Genomic DNA, 16,356 nt, shown 5'->3' with positions numbered 1-16,356 from the left:
CAGCCTGGGCTACCAAGTGAGCTCCAGGAAAGGCGCAAAACTACACAGAGAAACCCTGTCTCGAAAAAACCAAAAAAAAAAAAAACCTTCACATTGAAGAGTTTTATTCTAATGCAAAGATGAATCCAACTGGGATTTGGAATGTAGCTTAGTTGGTAGAGTGCTTGCATAGTGTATGTGAGGCCCAGGGTTCCATTCCCAGCACTGCATAAACAGGGTATGGTAGCACAAGCCTGCAACCCCAGTACTTAAAAGATGCAGGCAGAAAGATCAGAAGCTGTGGGTCATCATTGCATTCTACACAATGAATTCAAGGCTAGCTAGGGCTATGTGAGACTCTATCTTTAAAAGACAAGTATGATAAAATAGTTATTTTCAGGAAAATGGATAGAACTGTAGCTCATAAAGTTAAGCAAAATAGGCTAAACTTAGACAGACATTACAAGTTTTCTTGTCATACACAGAATTGTTGTGGGATAATCTTTTTTTGCACTGTAAAGATATGTCTCTGCTGGCCAGGCGTTGGTGGTGCACACCTTTAATCCCAGCACTTGGGAGGCAGAGCCAGGCGGATCTCTGTGAGTTCGAGGCCAGCCTGGGCTACCAAGTGAGCTCCAGGAAAGGCACAAAGCTACACAGAGAAACCCTTTCTCGAAAAACCAAAAAAAAAAAAAAATGTCTCTGCTGAAGGTGCCTTCTTATTGGTTTAATAAGTAGTTGAATGGCCAATAGCTAGGCAGGAAAGAATAAGTGGGACTTCTGGGGAGAGAGAGGAACTCCGGGAAGAAGAGAGGCGAGAGACACCATGGAGACACGAGGGAGGTTGGACATATAAAATAGAAGAGAGGTTAAAAAATGCATGGTAAAATGTAGATTAATAGAAGCAGGTTAATTGAGTTATAAAAACTAGTTGGGAACAAGCCTAAGTGAAAAGCCTAGCTTTCATAATTAATAATGTCTCTGTCATTACTTGGGGATTGGCGAGCCAAGAAAGTCCGGCTACACAAAACCTAGATATATGTAGGCCATGAGAGTAGAAAGATAACTGTGAGGAAAGGGAACAGTTATTAAGTCTTAAGAGAATATGGTGGTTTGAATAAGAATGTCTGCCCATAGGCTCACATTTGAATGCTGAGTCTACAGGGAGTGGCACTTTTTTTTCCCCCGAGACAGGGTTTCTCTGTGTAGCTTTGCGCCTTTCCTGGAACTCCCTTTGTAGCCCAGGCTGGCCTCGAACTCACAGAGATCCGCCTACCTCTGCCTCCTGAGTGCTGGGATTAAAGGCTTGTATCACCACCACCTGGCAGGGAGTGTAACTCTTTGATAGACCCTAAGAGGGTCCATGATCATCATGGTGGGGGGCACGGCACTGGAGCTACATGTTGATATGTGGGCAAGAGCAAAAGAGACCTCAAAGCCCACCGCCACAGTGACACTTCCTCCAAGACTTGCTTTGACAAGGTCATACCTCCTAATGGTGCCACTCCCTTTGGGAGCCATTTTACTTCAAACCACCACACTTGTATATTACCTTTAAAAATTAATGTTTAAACATGTCAGTGGAAAATAAAAAGCAACTTGACAATGCCACACCCCTCTTCATAGAGCTCTATCTAGCTCAAGGGCCTGGTCTTTTTCATGTATTTCATTCTCATGGGAAATCATCCTGCCTGCTACTCTACACCTTGAAGGATATATCTAATTAATCTTATCAATAAAATCCAGGAGTCAGATATTGGGGTAAAAACCTGAAAGATCAGAAAAGCAGGGGAGCAGCCACCAGTGACTTCCTACCTCTTCCATTCTTTCGACCAAAAAGGCCGAGATCCTGTCTCAGCCCTGCCTTACCACTTCTTGGCTCCTCTTTCTACAGTCCTCCAGACCTCTATGGTTAACTAGTGACTAGTTCTGCCCTCTGACGCCAAGCAAGCTTTATTTGTCAGAACACAAACAAATCACACAACAATGTAACCCTCGCTCTCTCTAACCTTCTACCAGTCAGAACCATGTTCAAATCTTCCCGATCCAGTTCGTTCAAGGACTTGCCCTCAACTTAGACGATTACTGATCAAATTGTTTCTTGGTTGCTCCAACAGCCACTTGTTTAGACATTTATCTGTATTGCCTGCTTTTCTCATGCTGTTACTGTAAGTTAAGCATATAAGCCTAAGAGGGTCCTGGGGCAGAGTACTGGGGCCAATATTGCTACAGACACCCCAAGTGATTAGCGGATACTCCATGAACAAGATAATACAATGTTATCACCTACTTCATAATATCCATTTATTTTACAGTACGATCTTTTTCTAAGTCTGAAATTTTTGTTCATTTATATTCACTGTCCAGTGTTAGGTGGCATACACACAATTTCTTTCAAGTAAATCATGTATATTGACCATATTTACCCCACACATGTTTTTATTTTGTTTTAGTTTTGATTTTTTGAGATAGGGTCTCACTCTGTAGCCCAGGCTGGCCTTGAGCTCATGGGCAATCCTGCCATCTCACTCCCCAAAGTGCTGTAAATTACAGGCATGAGCCATCACACCCAGAGGTTTACAAATATTTAACAAGCATAAACAAAGCAGAAGAGCACCTTTGTTCTTGCGGCATCTACATTTTAAAGGTAAGCTGTAGGCAGCAAATGAAATAAAGGAGTAAATGTACAGGATGTTTGGGGAAGAAAAATAATAGCAAAAAGAGTGAAGCAGGACGGAGTGATGGGTAGAGGAAGTGCGGATCGAATTCACCTCTGCCCCAGGTGACTCAGGAAGGCCCTGCTAGAACGTGACAAGAGAGCAGGCCTGAAGGTCACGAGGTAAGCAGTGCTGACATCTGGACAGCCAGGTAGGTCAAGAGAGCAGCATGCATAAAGTGGAATGAGTGAGGTCATCTAGGGACAAGGTTGGGCCGGCACTGCTGTGGTGACCTAGGCTTTTACACTTCCTGGGAGAAGCCATGATTTGGGTTACATTGTTAATGAACTGCTCTGACAATGTAGTTTAGGCTAGACTACAGAAGTGACAGGAACAGCAGCAGAGAAGACAAGACAGTGATGACGATGAGCTACAGGAGAGATGCTGTTCCACACACATCAAATCCTAGACCTTCCTTGCCTCTCAAGCTTCCTGGACTCTGAAGCCAGACCTACCCTCAATAGTAGGATGTTTGTAGGGATCCCCTAAGTGCCCAAGTCTGGCCAGAATTTGCTGATCTGAGTCATAAACCAGAATATTCCAAGAAAAGCCTGAAGGGAAGGGAGAGCAAGGCCTATGGCAGTCCTTAGGCGCATTGCTATAAGACACCATAGTGAGTGACGTGCTATCCACTCCTCTACCCTTTAAGCAATGCTTGGGATTTCCAGGTGAGGCAGCAAAAATTGTTCCTTTTAGGTTTGCAGATGAGGACGCTGTACCGGGGAACTTTAGTGGAAGTCTGGAGAGTGCTGTAGGGATCCTGACAGCCGGATTAAGTCACAGGAGAGATACTCAGGGGAGTGGAGGCTCAGCTGTGGAAACAATCAAAGCCAAGGGAATTCCAGGCAGGCCTGTGAAACTACTCCCAGGGCTTTAAAAAGCCCCAGTTCCCAGGGAATAAAAATGTTCAGGGCTGGGACTCAGGATCAGAGGTAAACCGCTTGCCCAGCATGTATTAGGACCTGGGTTCCATGCCCAGCATGTATTAGGACCTGGGTTCCATGCCCAGCATGTATTTATTAGGACCTGGGTTCCATGCCCAGCTGGTAAAAACTGATGAGAAGTCTAAACAAACAAATATTTCTAAGTCCTCCAGGAAACACACTCCATTCAGTGAGATGTTCCTCTCCCAGTCCCACAACCCAGAAAGTAGACCAACTAAATTTCATCTTAAGTACTTTAAAGGAAAGCTTTCTAAGAATGATAGTTATCTGGGGACAGCTATTCAGGGAGAAGGCACTTCTATTATCTATATTATACTTCTGAAATATTTTATTTAGAGTGAGACTATATTTTATTAATTAAATGTATCAATGTAAAAAATATGTTGTGTATGTGTGAGCATGATATGTGTGTGGGAGGCGGCACTCCAGCCACGGTACATGTGCTGAGATCAAAGAACTGCTCTGTGGAATTGGTTCTCTCCTTCCGCTTTTCCGTGGGTTCTAGGGGTCAGGCTCAGGTCATCACCCACTGAGCATCTCACTGGCTCACAGTATCATTTTTTAATTATTTTTTTATTATTTATTTTATTTTATTATTTAATTATTTAATTTATTTATTTGCTTATTCCTTTATTTATTTTGGGGGGCATGCATCATGGTGCATATATGGGGGTCAGAGAACAACTTTTGAGAGTTGGTTTTCTGCTTCGACCATGTGCACTGGGGATCGAACTAATGTCGGCAGGCTTGGCAGGAAGCACCTTTACTCACTGAGCCATCCACTGGCCCCGTCAACTATGAAGCATTAAAATAAAAAGCAAAGAAGACATCTACAAAAGAGATAATACACTGAGGGTCAGGCGACTGAAAAGAGCCCTTGGCTAAATATTTTTGAAAAATGAAGAGATGTAATAATAGCACTTTTATCTGCATTATCATATTCTTTCATAAACTGGATGTGGGAGGGTTTTATTGATTTTGTTGTTGCTGTTTGGTTTATTTGAGACATTGAGACAAGGTCTGATGTAGCCCAAGCTAGCCTAGAACTTCTTTTATGGGTAAAGATGACCTTAAACTCTTAACTGCTTCCATTTCTCCAGGGCTAGGATTACAGATGTACACCACGATACTGTTTTAATTTCTGTTTAGTATTACAAAAAGAATCTGCCTTCTTATTTAAGAAGGACAAATAAGTCACACACAAAAACCTCTAAAAAAAAAAAACTTCTAAAGAGCAATTAAAGTCTGTTGTGTGTATATTATTCAGGAAAGGGGAAATCAGCTCATGGCGTGCAATAAGCTAAGGACAGTCTTGTTCCTAAAATGGCCAGGCCACTTTCTGCAGGAGACTGTTATCTCTCTCCCACATCTCTGAGGCAGTGTTAAAAAGGGAAGTTAGCTCTCAGCTTCTCTTGTTATTGTATTCTGCCATGGTGATTCTCAGAGGAGCGGGCAGGACTCTGCACTGTGTACTCTGGGCTAGTCAGTGGACAGAAAGGCACGTACTTAAAGTACAGCAGTTGTTCGAACTTTGGATTCCTTTGCTTATTTAGTTTTCACAGAATCTAAATAAAACTTTGTCTCAACATATGGAACTATTCCCAGTTCTGTCCTAGTCTTATTTTGGACATACACATCCATGTATCAACTGTTTGTGTTAAGCAATTTCAAATAAAACATTTTCAATGAGAACACCGGGAAAGAACAAGTGTCACACGTAAGAAGACTTTTTAAAAGTTTTACTCACCACTTGGTTTAATTTCGCGGACATAATTACTAGGGAACCATCCTGTTCTCCCATTCAGTGTGCCTTCCCACCAGCCTCCTTCTTCAACTCGAGTGACGTAAATGATGTCCCCTTTACAGACTGACAATTCATCTTCATTAGTCTGCTTGAAGTTGAATCTTGCCTTTACTATCAACTGGTGACTTCCATTTTCCGTCATCTCCTAGAGAAACAAGAGTCACACCAGATTAAGTGACCATCTAACTGAGGCACGGCTAGAAATTATGTAGATTTAAGCCTAGTGAAGCGGCCTCCGCTGTGACCCCAGGGATTTGGGGAAATGACTCAGCAGTGAAGAATGCTGGCTGCTCTTACAGAGGAACTGGGTTCAGTTTGTAGCACCCACATGGCAGCGCACAACCATTTGCAACTCCAGTTCCAGAGAATTTGTTGCCCTTTTCTGTCCTTCTTGGGCACTTTTTTTTTTCCAGAGCTGAGGACTGACTGAACCATCTTGGGCACTTTTGTAAGTGGTACACAGACATACACGCAGGCAAAACACCTATACCCATAAAATTTATTTCAATTTAAAAAGAGTAAAACCCCAGGTCCATCTCAGTTATTTATTTTGTTTGTTTTTTTTTCCCCCAGAACAATGTCTCATATTAGCTCTGGCTGGCTTGGAATTCACTATGCAGTCTGGGCAGGACTCACAGCAATTGGCCTGCCTCTCAGCCTCCCAAGTGCTGGCATTACAGGCATATGATATCATGCCTAGCTTAGCCTCCGTTTTGAATTTAGGAGTCTCTGAATGGGTCTCAGGTTAACAGCCTGAGGTTAACAGCCCCTTCAAATCCATATGCAAGTGTCTGCAGGGCCAAGTTCTAGCCCGGGAGTCCATGGTGGAAGGAAAGAAGGAACGGACCCCTAAACATGGTTTCCTGATCTTCACATGCATCTGCATTCATATACAGAGAGCACACGCACACACAGCAACAGCAATAATCATAGAAAAATTTTCGATACAAACTGCATTTGTCAGAATGCCCATTTTCCAGGGAGTCACAGCTTTCGGTTCCCTTTTCTTTCACCAGCTTTCTAACGTGGTTGCTGAGCAAACTAATATACCATTCCATCCTGCTTCTCTCCAACATAAAATTTGGTCCAAATGTTAGCTAGTAACAGACCCTTATAAAAATCGCTCCCATCTCTCAGTCACTAACAAATCTCAACTAGGCTAGCCTTAAATAGCAAGTAAAGATCACATATAGCAGTTAGCCTGGGTAGGGGAAGGCACACATATGTGCTCCTAGCACTTCGGATTTGAAGGGAGGAACGTCAGGAGTTCAAGGTTATCCTCAGCTACACATTGAGTTCAAGGTCAGCCTGAGCTACATGAAACTGCCTCAAAACACTCACGATTATATAAATAAGAAGTTGTGGGTTTAACTTCCTAAAGTCACAGATCCTTATGAGAATCTGATAAGCTCAATGTAGTTTTCCTTGCTCATATTAGTTTATCCACACACACTTTTATATACAATTTAAGAAAGGCCAAAGAGTATGAAACCATAGCATTCATCAGCTTCTGCAAGGGATCTGCTGGGAGAGCTGTGCTGTTGGTAGAGTGCTCATCTAGAAGCCCTAGTTCAATCCTCACCATTGTATAAACCAAGTATGCTTGCATGAACTTGTAATCCTAGCACTTGGGGGTTTGAGGTAGGAGGATCTGAAGTTCAAGGTCATTCTACCTCCAAGACATAGCAAGTTCTATGCCAGGCTGGGTTATGTGAGAACCTGTCTCAAAAAGGAGGAGGAGGATGGAGTGAGCTCCAAAGGGATAAGCACCGCCTGTTTAGATGCTCTGGCAAAACAGGTCGTGGTGCCCTACAGTAAGCCAGTTGCTTTTGACAAGGATGAAAGAACAGAGAATGGCATTTCCTCCCAAATCAAAGCTTCTAAGACCAAATGCAAAAGCACCTAGGAGACCCAGTATATCATGGGCTGATATTTAAATGTGGGTCTTCTTTTGAGACACTGGTCTTGAGTGTACTATGTAGTCCAGGTTAACCTCAAACTGGTGATGCCTCTGCCTCAACTTCCACAGTGCTGGGAATGCAGGTTTGTTCTATCACATCCAGCTTGGGTCTTGCTCAATAGGAATTCAAAAAAAAAAAAAAGATCGCAATCAAGACCAGAACAACAAGAGTACTGATTGCTTGTGAGTGCCAGGTAATAACTTATTCTAATAAGCTCATGGGCTAGAGAAAGTAACAGCAAAGTGCCATCAGGAGCAGTCATAATGACTGGCATTTGCATAGCATTCTCAATTAAGTGACTAGCTGAATTCTAGTAAACAACAAAGCTGGGGCTTTGCCCCTGAGTTCCTGAGGCAGGGGCCCCACCTACCTGCTTTAGCTCAGCATTCCAGCCTGAACCGGTATTCATTCTGTACCTCTTTGCGCAGTGACACAACAAACAAGCAGGGTATCTACCTCACCACATCTGGAAATACATCTGGGCTGCTGATCTGATGTGACAGGTTTGAAAACAGAGGGGGTAGGAACCAGGGACTCTACGTACCACAGCCTTTGCCTGGCTCTGCTGCGCTGGAGCTGTGCTGGGAACTGCTGCCTGGGGGGTTGTCGGCGAGCCGTTGGGAGCGCTAAGAGAAGAGGACCGTCCACATGGTCTTTCTGATAGCTGATCTGTGAAAAGAGGAGGACAAGACACGGTAAAAGAACCACTCACAGCAGCAAACCACCTACAACCCGAGAAGCTCCTTCCCAGGACATTGTCAACGCCATCGGAGCAGCTCCTGGGGCTTCCGTCATTCTGAACAGGCTATGTGTTTCAGGTCCCGCCTCCCTTTTATCTTTTCAATGGCCAACTTTTTTCTTCTTAACCTTACTGGCCACTGCTGTCCAGTATAATGAAAAACAGCGACAGAACCACATTTTCTCCTAACCCATTTCCCCACAACTCTTCCCTCCTGAACCAGTTGCCACAGTATGCCCTGTTATCCAAGGCAGACCTATATCGGGTACCAAACAGCTGTTTGTGGCTCTTATTACTTTTGAAATATTTCAAATTTCTCTCTTTGTTTGCTGGCCCATAACTTAGGGGTTCTTTGCTTACATGTAAAAATACACACGGCACACATAACACAGTCTCCCTGGTGTGTTGGAGTGGGGTGCGGAATCAGAATGAGGGAGAGGGTGTATTTGAGACAGATGCAATCTTGATACTAGAATCGCTTTATAAAATCAAACACGGGAGCCTTCTCTTGCTTGATTCTTGGTGAAATTTGATCGGGCCAGAACTGAGCTGGGTGTTTTCAGTATGCTGAGCATGTATTAAAGGGAGAGGCTGGCTTCTTGACAAATTCAAATGAGGCTCCTTTTCCTCTCCACTTATTTTTAAAAGATATAAACTGCAAAAGTCTAAAGCCCAAACATTCCCTAGGCGACAGGCTCAGTATCCAAGTAATTTCCTTGAGGCTGTGGGTTTTAACTTTCACCTCCTTGTATTTTTATAAATATCTGTGGTAAGCGAAGAGACTGTAAAACTTGCTAGAAGAGTTTGGCAAAGGAACGTATAATTTGTGTGGCATAATGTTAGAATTATACCATCCTCCCTTCCCAGAACTGGATACTTGTCATGTGCGTTAAATATAGCTACTTGAATTAGCTGTACTCTGCTCTACGCCTCGCAATAGCTCAAAAACATTTTTTTTCCCAAATAGCAAAAGAACAACTTTGGAGAAGTATTTTTCCACATCTTGCTATTATCTACAGCTCTTTGGGGTAAAACTATAATTACTTGATGGCTTCCTAGATGCTCCATCCTACTTGGCACTTGATTACATTGTCTGCTCTTGTTCCCTAATTGTTTCACGTGGGTAAGTTGAGTCTCCATAAATAGATAGTAATTTTCTCAAGGGCAGGGCCGTATCTTCTACTTCCTCTATGGCACCTGGCAGTGCTGAGCACACAGTCTTTGGGCTCTTAAACCATTCAGCAGCAGGATTCATGTTTGACACAAGGGCTCTGGACAGTCATATGTGGGTAGATGGAATCGTAGATTAGTCATCTGTTTTCTAGTTGGCTAACTGTGGGCCTGGCATTCCTCATCTATAATGTAGACTTTGTCATCACCATATCCCCCAAAGGTGTTTCAAAGATTGAATGAGATCACTTGGAGCTGTTGAGACAGCCTAGACCCATAGAGAGGGCTCAAAGCATTTGAACTCTCAATGACTACTACTGATATAGTTAAGACATGATGTCACAGAAGAAAAGGGTTTCTAGTGTAGTTTTATCAATTTCCTCTTTACTCTGATTATACTTAATAACCTCCAATACAGTGGATAGGAAATGTTTAAATAAGCTACTCTTTTCATTCATGGGGAATCTGAGGTTTCATTCATAGTGCAAAGTTACTGAAAAGCTCTTTTTCATGACCAATGGAAAACCTAAAGAAAAAATATCTCTGGCAGAGAAAGGGAAGTGATGGCTGTATTTTGTAAACCTTATTTTTTTAAAGGAGGAACTGGTCTTTCCCTTTTTGTTTTCTGTCTTGTTATACTCAACTGGCAATCCAAAAACTTTGCAAGAAATCACTTTTTGGTTCTTATTGTTGTATTAAGGACATTAGAATGAGATAGGTAAGCTTGATAGGTATGTTTGTTCTTGTTATTCTGTAATAGGTACATTAAAGTTATTAAAAATTGGAGTACTTTATATTGGTTTGAATTTATTTGGGGAAGGGAAGAAATTTACACCATTTGAACAACTATAGCCATAGTTGGCTTCTAGAAACATGGATCATAAATCACCGACATGCCTTACCTTCTGTTGCTTTGTTGACAGCTAAAAGAGTACTCAGAACCTTGGAGAAATTGATCCCTGAATAAAGGTCATCAGGCTCAAATACCTATTAGAAAGGAAATTTGAAACTGTAAGACATTGTAAGCAATCAACTCAACAAACAAAACTATGAAAAGGCCCCTTCCTCCAGTACTCAAGAGGGAAAAAATATGTACAAGACAAAATGCAAACCTCTGCCTACCTTCTGGAGAAACTAGAGCAGTGGCTAAGCTGCCTAATGGCATGTGGCAGCCATCAATGAGTCAGAACAAGACAGTACTGGGATATGAAAGACAAGCCACAAAGGCAGCGCCCAGCAGGAAATCTACAGCACATACTCAGAGCCACTTTCCCGATCTGAACACACGAAGCTCGTCAGCCAGTTACAGGAAGCTCATGTGCACAGGTTCCAGTTACTGGCCAACCCCTCTGCGATGGCCCCAGAAGTCTACAAATAAGGAGGTGAGGCTTTCTGCTTTACCTTTTTTTTCACTGTCCTTACTAGTGGCACCGTCATAAGTCCCCATCTCTCCTCCCCTTCCTCCCTGGCGCTGCCCAACTGCTTAGGATCCCAATGCCACATTGCAGAACTTCTGTCCCAACCTGCCTTTTTCTCTGCAGCCTCACTTCCTGTTTCCTGCTGATTGATCTTGCCCTTCTCATGTGTGAACCGAGAGGTTCTGACTCTCTGTCTGCCTGAGTTTGTGAGTTCTTCCTGGCTTTGGGTGACTTTTCTAGCTACGACGTTAGGCCCTTCTGACACTTTGGCCAGGCATGATGGGTCACATCTGTAGTCACCACAGTTGGCAGGCTGAGGCAGGAGGATTGCCATGAATTCGAGGCCAGCCTGGGCCACAGAGTGAGCTCTAGGTCAACCTGGGACAGAGTGAGACCTGCCTAAAATGAAAAATCCACATTGCCAGTTTTTGCCAACGTTCTCATAGGCTACTGTTCCTACTGAAAATACCAGTTACCTATTGGTGTATTTTTGTGTATTTATTTATGTGTATGTGCTGGAGGACAACTTTTGGGAAGTTCTCTCCTACCATGTCCGTCCTAGTGTGTTAACTCTGGTTGTCAGGCAAGTACCTTTACCCACTGAGCCATTTCACCAGCCTCATTGTTTTAAATGCAATGTAAAATCTTGGTTTTAAAACACATCCCCTGTATTAAGATGGGTTGAGGCTTCTTATAATCTCTGACAGGTATATTGAGGCTAGTATCATCAAGTACAGGAACAATCTAAAGTAGTCAGTCAGTAGCATAGATGTAAGCCAGGCGTGATGACTCATACTAGCAATCCCAGCACTCAGTAAATTGAAGCAGGAGGATCACCAAAAGTTCAAGGCCAGCCTAATCTACATAGTAAGTATGACAACCTGAGTTCAGGCCCCAGAATCTACATGAAGTAAAACATCAATTCCTTAAGTTGTCCCCTGGCCTCTATAATCATACTGTGGAATGGGCATGGGAGCATGCACGTGCACACACACAGAAATAAATAAGAAACATAGATAGACTTGTAATAAAAGGGTGCCGTTAATATTTGTGAAGAGTTAAATGGTACTACATTCCAAATGTTTAAAATGCACTTTTCCAGGAATAAACTGACAGGAGTTCCATTTTAGTTTGCCAAAGCCAAAATAAACACAGTGCAATAGATGATGACAAGAGCATCCTTAACTGCAGAGGAGGCCAGAATTAGTCCATCTCCCCTAGAACTGACCCAGTGGGAAAGTGTTCATGACATCTATGCCCAAACAGCCACCAGGCAGAATCCCTTGTTTCCTTTGTGTTTAATGTGTTCCCTTTACAGTTTCACACGGACATCAACAGTACACTCTGCTCACTCTCACTCTCGCCCTCTCGTCTCCCTCCCACATTCCTATTATCCACCCCCACAAGTCTCTTCCCTATATTTATGTCTTTTTTTGCTTTGTGACCCACCAAGTCTAACTAAGGCTGTTTGTGAAGTTCATTTGTTTTCAGTCTGTAATTCCCAGTGGGACTTCGTGTGTGTGTGTGTGTGTGTGTGTGTGTGTGTGTGTCTGTTAGATAGATACAGAAAAAGTGGATGGTCTCTACAACAATAAACAAAATGAAATGCTAGGAGAATAGACACATGAGAGTAAAACCTGTGATGAAAATATCCCCTTTGTTTTCCTTGTATTCCTTCCCCAGGGGGATTACTTGCAAATGGCAACACTAGGATTCTTAAAATAGCCCGGTACTTGACTGAGTTTTAGAACATATGAACTGATCATAAAATAAAACATGCATCAACAAAAGTCACTGTTTAAATGAGGAAGTTGCCTGGACTGCACCCAGTTCCCTTTTGAGAAAACCCAAATATACTTGAGATTATCCACAGATGCTGTTCTTCTCACAGCTAGCCTGTTCTGAAGCAGTAGGAACTAAACAGGAAGACATTACAGGGGGCCTGTGGGGACTAGAAGGAAAACAAAGCACAGGGATTATTGTTTCCGAGCATTTGGGGGACCAGATACCCATACAGACAGCCTTCACTACACCATACATTCCTAAGCTCTAAACTGATTTTTTTTTAAAAGACAGGGCTGCATGTAGCACAGACTGGCCTTGAACATGCTTTGCAGTCAAGGAGGACCTTGAAATTTTGAGCCTACTGCTTCTACCTCTCAGGTGTTGGGGTGAGAGGTGTGTACCACCATGCCCTGTTTTATGATGGGCAAGTACTTGACCAATTGAGCTACATCCTCAGCCTCTCCAAATTGAGTATTGGAAGTTCTACTCTAGATCTTTCTTCTATGAACGTGACCTGGATCTACTAGAGAGAAGAGCATATCACTTCCATTCACTGTCAGCCATTTAGACCATACTGCAAAGGAGAAGTGTGGGATCATATTTACAAATGAGGATGTCCAGAAGGACACTGGTGCCCAACTGGAAGAAAGTAGGGAGAGTCCCTTAAGGTGGAGTGGGATAAGAAAAACAAGGAGAGCCGGGTGGCGGCAGCGGCGGCGGCGGCGGCAGCGGCGGCGGCAGCGGCGGCGGCAGCGGCGGCGGCAGCGGCGGTGGCGGCGGCAGCGCACACCTTTAATCCCAGCCCTCAGGAGGCAGAGCCAGGTGGATCTCTGTGAGTTCGAGGCCAGCCTGGTCTACAGAGCGAGATCCAGGACAGGTTCCAAAAGCTACACTCAAAAGACCTGTCTCAAAAAAAGCAAGCAAGCAAGCAAACAAACAAACACAAAACAAACAAGAATGAAAAGAAAAGAAAAGAAAAGAAGAGAAGAGAAAAGAAAAGAAAAGAAAAGAAAAGAAAAGAAAAACAAGAAGTGGAATAAAAAGAATACCAGTTTTTGTACTTTTTCTTTGGTTTGCTTTTGAGGTAGAGCTGGCCTGGAACACTGTATGCAGTAACTTCTGTCTCTGCCCCACCCCAAGTATTGGTATTACAGGATTGAGCTACCACACCTTGCCCTAATGTCACAAAATGAGAATTAATAATCCCTCTTTCTATCTACAAACCCTGGGACCTGTGCAAAGGCAAAGTGTATAATTGTCCAAAGTGCTCTTCAAAGTTCAAGTCAAATCATGGCAAAGCTGTGATGATGTCATCAAGTAGGACTCTGGAAAACACTCACTAGCCTCTTCAGTGTCTGGTATATGATCAAGATTCTGATTAGCTGAACTTTCTTTATTCCTGCTTCAGTCCAGAAATAAGCCAGTTAGTTCATTTAGATCTTTGAAGGTCAGATAAACAGCAAGACTTGCACCCTCTGTTCATTTTACCACTTCTGGAAAAAAGAATTTGTATTATTGCTAGAGAGTCCCAAGGTAGCAAGCGCTCCAGCAATTGGGTGAATTTGGCTCAAGTTTATAAACAGCAGAAACTCCACTGTGGGTAAGCAATAATGAAGACAGGCACTGAAGCTCATTAGGGATTCTTCTCTGAATATTCACATACAGCTGGCCAAACTCCATTCCAACATCAGCAGATGAAACGAGACAAGACACTTAGTTGTTACACGTTTTCCAACATTTTTTTCCATTCTGGAAATCCACAATAACATCAAAACCTATTTCCCATCCTCTAAAAACCAGTTGTGAATTCTGAAATCTTGGGGATCTGCCAGTGTAAATTGTGCAGAAGTTACTATTTCTATGATTTTACAAATAGATCCTTTTGGCGTCACTCTCAGTTTCAACGTGTAAGGCAAAGAGGCACATTAGAAGACATTCCCTGTTGCATTCTGTATTACCTCACTAACCCTCTCCCCATTTTGGACAAGGTCTCATAGAGTCTAGGCCAGACCACAAACTCCCTATAGTCAAGAATTACCTTTCAAGTATTGATGTTTCTGCTTCCACCGCCAGAACACCGGGATTACAGGCATTGGCCACCACAGCAAGTTCAATACGGTGCTGCAGAAGGAACCCAGGGCTCCATGCATGCTAGGCAGACTCTCTACTCACTGAGCACATCTCCATTCCATCCCTCACTAATCACGTAAATATGATAACTGATTTGCTGGGTTCCTGCCATCTGCCTGGCATGATGCTTAGAGAGTAACTACATGGTGCAATGATTTGAGTGCTTATGTCACCCAAATTCATACATTGAAATGTAATCTTTGAGGTGATACTATTTGGAAGTGGGGACACTGGAAAGTTATTAGGTCATGAGCAAGCATGGATTAGAAAATAAAAGTGAGGCTGTGGCTCAGTGGTTAAGAGCACTGGCTGCTCTTCCAGAGGACCAGAGTTCAATTTGTAGAACCCACATGGCAGCTCCCAACCATCTGTAACCAGGAAATATAACACCTTCTAGCCTCTGCTGGTATCAAGCACACACGTGTTGCAAAGACATACATGCAGGCAAAAACTCACACACATAAAATAAAAATAAATTTAAAAATATAAATGAATAATTAAATAAATAAACAAACAAATAAATAAAGGACCCCAAACAGCTGCTTTGCCCTTTCCACCATGTGAGGACACAGTGGTCGTGTACTCACCAGCTACTGGCTCTACAAGTAGCTTCATCCTGGACTCCCCAACCTCCACAACCATGAATAACAGAAACTATTTGTATTGTTATAAGATTATGATATTTTGATATTACCTGAGATTAAGATTAAAATTTTTCATTGTATTTGTTTCTCCCAACAAACCTACAATATGGGAACAATTGTTTCCTCACTTCCTTAAATGAATAAACTAAATAAGATCCAGAGTAGAAGTCACAGGCAAAGAAAGTGATGGAACCAATAAAATAAAAATACACAAGAAAGGAATCGGGAGTGTGGTTCACTTGGCAGAGTCTGCTCGCTTGATAGAGTGCCTGCCTAGCTTGCACAAAGTCCTGGATTTGACTGCTAGCGCTCTGTAAATCAGGAGTGTTGAGACATTACTATAATCTCAATAGTCAGGTGGCTGAAGCAGGAGGATCAGAAGACCACACTCATCTTCAACTACATATCGAGCTTGAGGCCAGCCTGAGATAGATGAAGCCTTCCCTAAAATAAAACATTTACAAGTGGGTGCTCTGAGGGGCATTGTAGCCATGCACATACACTTGAGGTTTCCTTGAGACATAGGAAAACACAGAAAAGGCATCCGTGGGTTGGCACAGGAAGAAATCCCTTGCTACTTCAGTCCAAGTAGCATCTGTACCATCTGCAGACAGTTCATTAGAATCCCCAAAATGACAAATTCAACTCACTGCGGCAATGAGAAACTCCCCCGTACTAGACTGCCTCCCAAGGGGCCCTGCCTAATTCCTGGGCTGCCCTTCCCATTTCCTGACACAGCTCATGCTGCATTCGCCAGAAGTCAGGAAGGGCAGTTCACATTTTGTAAGGCACCAGTCAGATGGAGAGTCCAGTTTGTGGTTGCAGCAATGAGCTAAGCCACCCGGCCCCCCTGATTTCCTCATGACCACGCCTTCAGCACGTGAGTTAAGCAGTCACAGCAGCCAGCCACATCCTAGTTAAGGAAGGAATCCCCCCCACACACACACACCCATTCTACTTCAGAACCAGCAATACCTTTAATGCCACTGTGCCTTCAAGAGCACCCAGCGAACTCCCATTTCAGGTTACATTCAGGTTTACATTGAGCACAAGTGGATCCACCAC

General features: G+C 43.1%; 1 protein-coding gene across 6 annotated transcripts in view; it reads right to left on the bottom strand.

Annotated features, from left to right (window-relative positions):
- Arhgef6 (Rac/Cdc42 guanine nucleotide exchange factor 6) overlaps positions 1-16,356 on the bottom strand; it is a 123,461-nt gene that overhangs the window by 81,052 nt on the left and 26,053 nt on the right. For all 6 annotated transcript variants that reach the window (XM_006991970.4, XM_076562215.1, XM_076562216.1 and 3 more), the window contains 3 exons: positions 10,217-10,301; positions 7,950-8,074; positions 5,388-5,589 (listed from right to left, as the gene is read on the bottom strand). In XM_006991970.4, the coding sequence (XP_006992032.2) occupies positions 5,388-5,589; positions 7,950-8,074; positions 10,217-10,301 (412 nt within the window). The remainder of the gene's footprint in view (positions 1-5,387; positions 5,590-7,949; positions 8,075-10,216; positions 10,302-16,356) is intronic.

This window comes from Peromyscus maniculatus, chromosome X (genome assembly GCF_049852395.1).
Source record: "Peromyscus maniculatus bairdii isolate BWxNUB_F1_BW_parent chromosome X, HU_Pman_BW_mat_3.1, whole genome shotgun sequence".
Taxonomy (NCBI): Eukaryota; Metazoa; Chordata; class Mammalia; order Rodentia; family Cricetidae; genus Peromyscus; species Peromyscus maniculatus.
Note: the sequence above shows the minus strand (reverse complement) of the source record. Positions and strands in the feature narration are given on the sequence as shown.